This window comes from Egretta garzetta, unplaced genomic scaffold (genome assembly GCF_000687185.1).
Source record: "Egretta garzetta isolate BGI_Z169 unplaced genomic scaffold, ASM68718v1 scaffold260, whole genome shotgun sequence".
Classification (NCBI taxonomy): Eukaryota; Metazoa; Chordata; class Aves; order Pelecaniformes; family Ardeidae; genus Egretta; species Egretta garzetta.
Window position 1 is genome coordinate 1,346,029 of NW_009258662.1, and position 11,571 is coordinate 1,357,599.

Genomic DNA, 11,571 nt, shown 5'->3' on the forward strand with positions numbered 1-11,571 from the left:
AGGCCACCGGGGCTCCATCCCACGTAACGGTGACTTGGGAAGGCAAACGCCTTCACTCCCAACATCCCCCCCTTCCTTCTTCTCCCCCCAGCTTATATACTGAGCATGACGTCATATGGTATGGAATAGCCCTTGGGCCAGTTGGGGTCAGCTGTCCTGGCCGTGTCCCCTCCCACCTTCTCGTGCCCCTGGCAGAGCTGAGAGCTGAGAAGTCCTTGGCCAGCCTAAGCACTACCCAGCAACAACTAAACCATCAGGGTGTTACCAACATTCTTCTGGTACCAAATCCAAAACAGAGCACCATACCAGCTGCTAGGAAGAAAATTAACTCTGTCCCAGCTGAAACCAGGACAGGCTGGAAGACAAACTTGGCTAACTGCTGTAGCGCGGTTGTTCTCTGAATGATGCAGGATGAGGACAATTTTTGTGGCTGGCTGGGCAGCTCCAAAATCACTTTATGATATTAAGCGTTGTTAGCATCAGTGAAAACTTCAAAGAGGATCCATGTGACGAGATACAAAAGTCAGTGAGATCACCCTGCCCCTTTCAAAATCACCTCCTTCAGTAGATCCTTTGGTGTTTCTCCTGCCCACTTGTTAATGCACCAAGCTTCCAAGTTCCTTCATTTCCTTAAAAACTCTACAGCCTACCAGATCGCCCTGCTCATGAAAAATTGTCCCGATCTCCTAGCCTGAGGCTTTCTTTCATAAAGCTACTGACACTTTATTAATTTTGGAACGATGCTTGAGCATCAGACACCCAAGCGTGAGCAGTGCAACCAGGTTGCAGGAACTGCCTTGGCTCCTGCCAGCAAATTCTGCTCATCCCCTTCTTCCCTAAGCTGTACCCTTCTCCATGACCTTTGGAACTGTATTTTTTTTTTTTTCTTTAAATTGAATGCTGGGGGGTTTTGTAATGAATTCCTACTATGACAAACAATAATTGGTGTGTATATTTATTTTTTCTACATTTTCTCTTAGTTTGATTTTTGTATTCCAAAATCCAGTCTGAAGTTACTGGACCATGGGTGTTTCTGAGACATTTTAGAAAAAAAAGCTAATGAGTAATATCAGGTTGTTATGTAGTGAACTAGATTTTCACCATGGCTTGCATCATCTGGAACACTAATTTACTGTATTTATAGTTCTATCTTATTTTTAAAAGTAACTAGAAAATTGAGAGTAATTACTGATACATTAGCTATAACTAAAGTTTGTATCTGATAGGAATTTCTTCAAAAGACTCTGATGAGGATGAATTAATTCATGTTCTGAAGGTGCTGGAAAAGGAGATTGCATAAATACGAGCATTAGGTTTTTGAACCCTTTTAAACACCTTTTTTCTTGAAGATCTTCAACCAAACCTGTCAAGTAGTTAAAAGTGGTTCCTAAATGCTTCTCATTCTCTTGCACACATGCTTCAAGATGAGAATTCAGAGAGGTTTCTCTCTTATGATGACAGAGGAAGAGAAGCCTTTTATGATGGAAATATTTGCAAGCAGGAACAATTGTTTTTCATAATGAACATCAGTCCTCTGTAGCTCATCCTCCATGTGTTGCAGCTGTAATTGTAATTATTTTTACTCACTGATTGCCCAGAGGTCCAGACAAAACAGTTATTTTGAAATAATTCCTAAACGCTGTTATAAAACACTGCAAAATTACCTACTTGCTTGGGAGACAAGAGGAGTGGGATAAATACCAGATTCAGAAATGAAAAAGTTAACTGACACTGGCTACAAGAAACAAACAAAGAAGAAAATTTGCTAGAGGGAATAGACCAAGATATTGAAAACCAAATAAGTTAACTAATCCGATTTCCTGGCGGTGAGTCGAGGCACTTGTGCTCAGGCTGAGCACACTCTGTGCTTTTCATAAATTGAATTTATTGACTCCTCTTTCTTTCCTATCTTGCTTATAATTATCTCACCCTCTCTTCTGTATGCTCCTTATTTCTCATCCTGTCTGTAATCTCATGTCTCTATCTGTCCTTTTCTCCCCTTGTTAGAAAGGCCCGGAGAGCTGTTAATTCAGACGAGTTTGACACGTTGTTGTATATTGTCACTTTAAATCTTTTCCCAAAGTCATGAGAAGCTAGTGAAATAAATTAAACTCTATTATTAATGTTTGCATTTTATTATAATAGTAATGGAGAGAAAAACCTACTTAATGGAGCCATTAAGGGGTCGATATTAGGATTGTCTGTGGCGTGTATTTGTACTCCCACTGCTGAAGCAACTCCAGGCAGACCAGTCACCATATGGGACCATCCAGTGGCATTTTTATTGCTTATCCCAGTCTGCTGTCCACCGATATGGACAAGGTGGCTGTTAAAATAACCTGGTTTTGTTTTTTTTTACCTTCTCTTTTCCCTGGGCTACAGGGAGTCCTAATTTCCTATATGGAAATACAACTAGACTATCGCTTAATGAAGTCTGTGCAATAGTTTCCTATGAGACCATTGAATTTCAGAGGGATGCCAGCCTCTGCCGGCAGGTGGGATTTAAAAGTACTTCAAAGAATGATGCCAACAGCTGCTGGTGTCTGACAGCCTGGCTACAAAATGTTATCCGTCAGCCGTGTAACCATTACTTTAATTTGTAGGATAGAGTGGTCCTTAATCATGCATCCTAGGCAGAATAAAACCATATTTTAACCTCATCCTCCAGTATTTTTACTAGATACCATCTTCCAATCTAATAGAAAAATATGTAAAATTAGTGTAGCTGGAAACACTGAACTGAAACATAATAAAAAGGGGTTGTCTTTTATGCTCCCCATTTAACACTACCTTGATTGAAGGAAGTTTATTATGGAAGAGTCAGACCAGGATCCCTTCACACCTATGTTGGTGTAACAAAAAAAACACAAGAAAAAAAATTTAAACACATGAAGTGAATTTGTAGGTGATGATAAAGGGAAAGAGTCAGTAAAGAACATTTAAAAACCCCAAAATGTAGACTAACCCAAGCCCTGGGACACTCCCAATTGTCTGAAGACAAAATTTTGTGGGCAGAAATAGGCATGTGATGTACAAATACCTGCAATTTCTTTCCTTAGGACACTAAATAAAAGTAACACGATTTTTCTCAGATCTTTTGGGAATTTCCTGCATTAACTTACGCAGTGTTAAATTTATGGAAAGTTAATATTCAGCCCAGTGATGGCTTCGAGCAAGTTTCTGTAAGTTTTTCTGCAAAAAGAGTCTTTCAGGTAACGTAGCCTTCATCAGTTTTACAGAAATCTCCGTGGGGATGCTGTCAAACTCAAATTGGATATTTTGTCAACTAATAAAAGTTTCCCATATTTTTATTTGTAATAGCACCTGGGTAGCATAGAACTGACTCCTTTTGTCAGCGTGTACTTCTCTACCATGGATTCTGGAGAATATTTGTGATCACAAGGACTTTTACCATCTTTTCATATGCACACTCTTCTGCTCCTTGGTAGACCTCTTCATCCTTGCAGAAATACTGGTTGATCTACATGACTGGTTCACCAGGTTATTTTTAGAAATACTGTGACAATTTGGTTGAAGACATACGTGACATATTTTCATTTTCCCGAGCCCTAACTTCTGTGACTCTGACAATCCTGACTTGCAAGACAATGATGTGCCCTGCCTGGCCAGATACTGCTGCTCAAATACTTGAATCAGCTGTTTGTAGGTCTCCTGTAAGATTTCAAGGTCTACATTTGGGTTTGCTCCTTACATGAGCCCTAAAAATTATCATATCACTTCCTACCATTTCTTACAAGGAGACTCATAATTACTGTCTTCCCCATTTCGTGGAATTTGTAGGCAAGAACAATAGATTGCCTTAGTCAGCGTCATAGTCCTCCAGTGAACATAGATGGCCTCCAGCGTGCTTTTGCTGCCTAGCCTGTCAGTGTCCTATTAGATCCCGCTTTCTGTTCTCCTTACGGATCTAGACAAGTAGTATCCATACATGCTGGCTTCTGCAGACCCTTTATTTCTAGATCATGGCAGTAGGAAGTTCTCAGAAGAGCCCTACATGCTGTCCTTGCAAGTCTGTATTTTCATGGTAGAGGCCAGGACCTCTCTGAAGAGTCAAGACCTTGGTGGCAGAGCTCTCTGGTGTGGCAGGAGGAGTAACCCTTGGACTACTTGACAGTTGTATACTTTTAGCTCTTGGTGGCCTGGTTGTGCGCAGGAGGTGATTAATGAAGCACAAGGTTGGTGCAACATGTTCAGACTGTCGAGATTTTGATTATGACTCAACACAGGAAGGAGGTGGGGATGGGAGATAGTGGTGTATGACTTCAGGATATATTTCCTTGAGTATGTAATTGCTGGGAACAGGATTTATCTTATTTTAAGGTCAGACTTTTTAATTTCCTTAATAGCCATAGCACGACTAGAGCCACGATAGCTGATGGATGAAAAGGAATCGTTCCTGCAGCTCTTCAGGCCTCCAAATGGCTGGCTTGTTGAGTCCTCAAATAGCTTTATCATGCCTCTGCGACTCGCCTCTGTGATGATGTGTATGTTGACAATGTTTCTTTTTCTACATTTTAATTTTAAAAATTGCAATTCCTAAGAAGGAACTGTAGCCAAACGTCTCTGGAGTAACTCAGTTATTGAAATATGTGTTTCTTTCTTCCCTTCCCCCCTGACCACTTTCTTAGCAGAGCATGCTTGGGAGAGGAGGATAAAGGCACTGTCCAAATCAAGCACAAGACCATCAACTCTAATTTCAGCAGAAGAGCATTTTTTCCCAAGAATGATATGACAGCCCATTTATAGGGCAGACCAATAAAGAGAAGAACTGGAAGAGCCATTTCAAGAGCAACAGCCATCACGGCTCAATCAGTGTGACCATTTGAAAAGCCAAGACCTGTATCTTATTACATCAGAAATCACACATCCGAAGATACTGTTCAGTCTTAGTAAAATCCACTTATTGGTGATTGAAGGATGGAAAAGAAAAGAACCTTTCACTGACCTTAGAAAGGGGAAATATCCTTCAAATGCTGCTATTTCATTGTAGAATCTCCTGAAAAACTTCTCCCTGTCAAAGGCACGGGTATGTAACGCTTGGCGTGCTGGGACGTGGCGGTACTTCGTGAGCCACTCAGCCGTTGCTCCTCACCGTATTCGTTGCTCATATTAAAGTTTCCCTTACAATGTTTAATGACGTAAATTGTGCTTTAACTTATTTGACAAATTATGTTAACTTAATGAAGTCTCTCTCCAGGCCTTCTGCTGGAATGGTGTTAATGATCCAACACTTAAGATGTAACACGGCCTTTATTTACGTGAAATGATTCTGTTGTGCTCCTCACTCCTATCAAGTACTGACGAACATGCCTCGCTCTGTACCAACAATAAATATATTTTATGCACAAGATTGATGGTTCAGTCTGTCTCTCTTTCCACTTCTCAGAGGCGGATGGTGTTCCCTCTGCTGTGTCAATCATGTTTTCCCAGCAGATGTTATTGCTGAAGCTTTAAAGCGTAGACTTTTATGCATAACCAACCTTGATTTCAGGAACCGCACTTCCATAAAACTGTTTTCCATCACAGCAACCTAAAAGGTTCCCACGTGATAGTGTGCTGTGATTCATGCACCACCAGAGCTTCCTTTCTTGGAAAGTACTTGTGAATGAAAGGGCGTGTGGCGCCCAAAGCTTAAAGCCATCTTTACGCAAGTAATCACTTTCACTTAATTTTTCTTTTTGTTCAGATAACGACCGCCGCATTCGTCTTATCAAGCAATCTCAGAAAAGGTTTTTACGCAATAGTGATCGTAACGGTGTCAAATGAGCAATGTGTCTAGAGCTTCTGCTATTTATTTACCTGTTCTGTTTCTCTAATTGGCTACGTTTGAACTGCGTCCTACTGTACAACTGCGAGTGCACCTGCGGATCTCATTCATATTCAAAATATTGCCAGTGATTCTCCTATTCTAATTATCAAGATGCTTGGTGAGTACTGTTTAATTAAGGATTTTTTTTTTTTTAATGCTATGAAAAGAAGCTGGGCTTTTTTACATGTGAAGCAACTGTAGTATCGGTAGGAGAGGAAGATTCTGGAGTTCAACGTCAGGTGCCAGGTAAACTGCTTGAGAGAAATAATAGGGGCGTAAGCGACATGTTTACATGGTGACTTGCTGTAGTGTTTACAAATCAGCTAACTCACAAATTCTCCTTTATAATGTTCTCTTTTGTAACAGAGAGCCAAGAAGTTGGCAGATCCATCCTTGCCAGACTTAGAATTGGCAGAAAAATGCAGCATAGAGGAAAAGCAGACGTTTTTAAGGCCAGATGATTGTAAAATCAGGAGAAGAGCTATGTCGGGAAGGAAGGTCTCTGTTATTGCCAAATGTTTATTGGTTTCCCATCCTGACAGCCTTGAGCAATGGGAGTCAGTCTTGCTTGCTTTGTTCCAACTGTGCTTCGGGCTTCATTTGAGATGTTGTGTTCTTTAAACATCTTCTGTATCATCGGTAGCGACATCTCGAGCATGTGTTGCTTGAGCTTGGGGGATGCTGATGGTGGCAAACAGGGTGTAGACTTCAAATTGTCCACGTTGTGGACAGCTTTTGCCTTTAAAGTAGAGCAAAAGTTCTGGACGTTTCTGGAGTGAGCTTCAGTTTGCCATGTCTTCTGCCTTTACCACCCCTCCTTCTGTGTGCCTGCATCCTAGGCCTTTGTCAGTCTTTGACTTCTTCCTTCTCCCCACTTGCTGGTATGGACATCAAGCAGGACACTGTTCGTTCGAAAACCGAGTTGAGAGGTTTTGTTGGACATTTCAGCTCAAGGAAGCAGTAGGTCTGCCTAAAATAGAGACATTTGCCATATCTTCTTTTGAAACTGGACTGATGATATTTAAAAACATAATAAAAATAAGCAAGGTTCATAGGATCTGAAGAAGCGCAAGCAAGAGGAGTGTGTGTCTGCAGCTTACTGCTTATGGTACTGGGGGAAAGGAGGAAAAGTGCTGGGTCCAGTCTGTTGGGGACGATGTTCTTCCAGCCAAGACTTGCCTTGTAGCTTCATTTCAAGATAGAAAATCTTTGAATTTTCTTGTTTTTCTCTTTTCTTTTTACTCTCTGCCAAACTGAGAGTTTGAACTCAGCTTCGTGGGTCCTGATCTCAGAAGGGATGACAGGGATGATACTCTCTAGGAATGACAGACAGATAAAGGCATGACACTCTCTGCCCATGGTAGAGACTGATTTCAGATGTTCTTGCTGGTCATTTGGGCTTGTTCAGCCTGAAGAAGAGAAGACTGAGAGGGGACCTCATTAACACCTACAAATATCTTGAGGGTGGAAGTCACGAGGATGGAGCCAGACTCTTCCCAGTGGTGCCCAGCGACAGGACAAGCGGCAATGGGCACAAACTGAGGTTTCAGTTGAATATGAGGAAAAACTTCTTTACTCTGAGGGTGCCCGAGCCCTGGCACAGGCTGCCCAGGGGGGGTCTGGAGTCTCCTTCTCTGGAGATATTCAAAGCCCTCCTGGACGATGTCCTGTGTAACATGCTCTAGGAGAGCCTGCTTTAGCAGGGGGGTTGGACTGGGTGATCTCCCGAGGTCCCTTCCAACCCTTGCGATTCTGGGATTCTGTGATTCACAAGCTCTGATTGGCGGTAACCAAAGGGCAATTTTACCTGGGGTTCTCAATGGCAAAGCAGTTTTGTAACAGCGAAACCAAAGCTTTTCGTTGTTCTGTGCTCAGTGTCTGTGGAACAAATCACAAGTTTTTGAGTGGTGTCAAAATACTGCTATCCTACTCTCATGTAATTTAGCAGTGTTAGGCTCTTTCAAATTCCAGACTCCGTTTCCTCAGGAGTCGTGCATGAGACAGATCTCGTAACATCGCAGTGTTGACGGTTTTTTTTTTTTGACCTGTTAGGCTATCCCTGCATTGCAACTTTAAACAGATATTTGGAATTAGCCTTAACATGGAAACGGCTACGGGTTGGGATAAATTTTACAGCTCAGATGGCGAGTTCTCCTTCAGATCCTGTGCCCTTTTTGAGGGAATGTAGAGGGGAATGGTGTTTCAGGTGGACTCCATCTGAAGGAGTTACATCTCACCTCTCAAGCTGAAGAAGTGATAGGAGGGGAAGCCTTTCCCTTTTCTATCCTTTTTGTTTTCCTTTCCACAAGAACAGAAATTCTAGACAATATTCTTCTCTGCAAACCGTTGCAAGGTCTTCCCTCCGGCTGCGAATCCTGATCGTGTTTGGGCAAGGCAAACCGATTATCTCTAGTCTTTTCGTTATATGCATCTTTCTATTCTATGAGCGCCTAAAGATCCCTGATCAAAACCAGCCGTTCATCACAGAGCGAGGCAGCTTTGCGTTCGGTGTCCTCACCTGCAGGCAAATAGCTGCAGAATTGGATTTTGTCAGCTGGTCAGTTCATCATGTGCAAAGGTTTGTGTTGAGCTGACACTGCGTTTAGGAAGTTGGCCGAAGACGCAAGCAAGGGGACTGTGGAAGAAGAGCACAAGAGAGGGCATGCATAAGGTGGGCGTCCATTCGACAGCCACAGAATCACAGAATCGTAAGGGTCGGAAGGGACCTCGTCACCCTTAGAGTAAAGAAGTTTTTCCTCATATTCAACTGAAACCTCTTATGTTTCAGTTTGCACCCATTGCCCCTAGTCCTGTCGCTGGACACCACTGCAAACAGACTGCTTCCATCCTCGTGACTTCCGCCCTTAAGATATTTGTATGTGTTGATAAGGTCCCCTCTCAGTCTTCTCTTCTTCAGGCTGAACAAGCCCAACTCTCTCAGCCTTTCCTCGTAGGGGAGGTGCTCCAGTCCCTTTATCATCCTAGTTGCTCTCCTCTGGAGTCTCTCTAGGAGTTCCTCATCTTTCTTGAACTGGGAAGCCCAGAACTGGACACAGTACTCCAGGTGGGGTCTCCCCAGGGCAGAGTAGAGGGGGAGGAGAACCTCCCTCGACCTGCTGGCCACACTCCTCTTAATACACCCCAATGAGCCATGAGAGTCCTTTCTGTGTTCAGGCTCTAACACCTCTTCATATGAAATCATCTCCAGGTCACGATCAGCATTAATGAAACCATTTGTGTTCCTGCTTTAAGGACAATGATTCTTCCTTAAAGAGCTGGGGGCTGTTTCCAGGGCTGAGCACCCACTGTCACATTGAAGTTCAGAAGAGTGGCGAGTGACTACCAGACCCTGGCTCTTGAGAGCCCAAGGCAAGACTGAAATAGAGGTCTGGAAAACAAAGAGGGAGTAAGCTTGGGGAGGGGATGTAAGTTGATGGTGATGTTCACGTTGGGTTTTGCTGGGTGAACACCCTGCTGTTTCCAGCTCTATACTGGAGAGGAATGTCTGCCATCTCAAGTCACCTCCCCGTTTGCTCTCATCGGAGGGAGCAATGTCAAGTAGGGCTTGGAGGAAAGGGTGTCTCTCGTTGGATCATCAGTGTGGTGGTGATCCCACAGCATTGTGCTAAGGATATTCCCACCAGAGAAACCTATGGGTGGCACAGGTACTGTGCCCTTCCACAGTCTGCCTGGCAGCAAAACGGTCACTGTGCCAGCCAAGGAGCTTGATCAGCATCTACCCCTGCCTGAGGAAGAGGGAGATATCCTGAATATGGTGTGAGGAGGACCGTGGCCTGAAGAGGACCTGCATCTTCAAGTCATTGTAAAAGAGCCAGGCAAGTTCCCGGAGAGCATGGGGCGCTGAGCCAGGGCTCCTCTGCAAGAATGTCTGCTCCTTGTGAACAAAGACTCTCGGTAATTAGAGAGGTAATTAGTTTAGTAATTACTAAGGTAATTAGTTTGATTCTCTCTCAAGCCAGTAACTGCTGGGAAGAGAACACTCAGTGCTGGAGGGAACACGGTGAATTGCAGTGCTTGCAGCAACCCCCCGGCCGGGTTAACCCTTCTCCATCCGCTATGGGAAGTAGCATCTGACATTGCTAAGAATGGGATGGTTTGGAGGAAAAATAACCCTCAAAGGTCTGCTTGTCAGAGGTCTCATGTACAAAAACGTTTGAGCCGCCTTCCAATGACATCCAAAAGTGCTTGCGCCGTAGCCAGGAGAGGACCTGATGCAGCAGACAGCCCAGGGGTGATGTGGTATTTGTTGCAAAGATTTTACATGCTGTTAAGACCGCTGGGGGCACCTCTTGGGCAACCATTTCAAAGCGTCCCCATGGCATTGCTGCTCTTGGGAGATGAGGGTTGTTCCACCACTCCTTGTATTAGATCCTCCACATCCCTTCTCCCATGGGCTGCTTTGCTGGTTTAATGGAGGCATTTCTACCAGCTTGGGGTGCAAGCCAGCAAACGGAGGTGAGGGTCTGTTCGGCTGCCATATGAAACCTCCGTTATTTTCTGGCCACCCTACACAGGAAAGCCATCCCTCCTTCCTTAGCAAGTGCAGCAGGTGGACGGAGGCCGAGCAGCTGTCCCTGTTATCCCAAAGCAAGGGTGACTGCACGGATCAAACTGCAAGTCCTCATTCGGGAGGTGGCGTTGGAGCCGCAAGAAGCGGATCAAATTCCCAAGTAAGCTGCAAGCTAAGCAGGCTCTTCCTTGTGTTCATCTGTTGCTTATATAGAATTAGCAGGGCTGGAAGGGACTTGGCAAACGTTGGAGGCCACTTCTCCGCTCCTCCATAAAACCCGATACCAAGAAACTGTTCTCATGTTCCTTAAACCAGATCATCTCCTTGCAAAGTTGTTCAGAATTTTGTGGTATAGAATCATAGAATGGTTTGGGTTGGAAGGGTCATCAAGACTAGATGTCACCCAATCCAACCCCCCTGCAGGGAGCAGGGACACCTTTAACCACCCACCACCTCTCCGGGAAACCTGTGCCAGTGTTTCACCACCCTCACTGGAAAGAATTTCTTCCTTAGATCCAGTCTAAACCTCCCCTGCTTCAGTTTAAAACCATCACCCCTTGTCCTGTCACATCCGTCTCTACTAAAAAGCTTGTCCCCCCCTTCCCTCTGGGCCCCCTTGAAGCCCTGACCGGCCGCACTCAGCTCTGCCCGCAGCCTTCTCTTCTCCAGGCTGAACACCCCCAACTCTCCCAGCCTGGCCTCAGAGCAGAGGGGCTCCAGCCCTCGGAGCATTTTAGTAGCCCTCCTCTGGCCCCGCTCCAACAGGTCCATGTCCTCCTTGTGCTGAGGGCTCCAGAGCTGGAGGTACAGGGGTTTGGTTCTGCAAAGGGTTTAGTGGGCAAAGGGGGCAAAGAGGTGAGGCACCAAAGACCCATTAATGGACGGGAACTGTTTTTGCCAGGCTGCCCATGAGAATTTACTGGATCTCTCTCCTGTTTCTTATGTCAGATAGTGAGGATTTTTTCGCCCTATCAGTTTTAATATTATTAACACTTAGGCTGTTTCGAAAAGGTCAAAGTCAGCTTGGATGTCTTTGAATCTGAATCTTCTTAAAAAGCAGGCAAACAGGAAATCTATATTCCACCGTAGCTGCCTTTAAACAGCAGAGCCTGATGTTTTATAAAGGAGGCGTTTGCAGAGGGAAGTGAGGTCCGACTGATAGCAAGCGAGGGCTTATAGGTAGGGGAAGGGCTCGTGATCTTTTTAATTT

At 44.4% G+C, this 11,571-nt stretch overlaps 1 protein-coding gene across 1 annotated transcript in view; it reads left to right on the forward strand.

The window, feature by feature from the left end:
* The window catches only part of CHCHD3 (coiled-coil-helix-coiled-coil-helix domain containing 3), a 170,026-nt gene extending 164,655 nt beyond the window's left edge, over positions 1-5,371 (forward strand). Inside the window, exon 8 of the mRNA XM_009648396.2 lies at positions 4,650-5,371. Coding sequence (XP_009646691.1) covers positions 4,650-4,676 — 27 coding nt within the window. The 3' untranslated portion in view covers positions 4,677-5,371. The remainder of the gene's footprint in view (positions 1-4,649) is intronic.
* Positions 5,372-11,571: the final 6,200 nt, after the last annotated feature.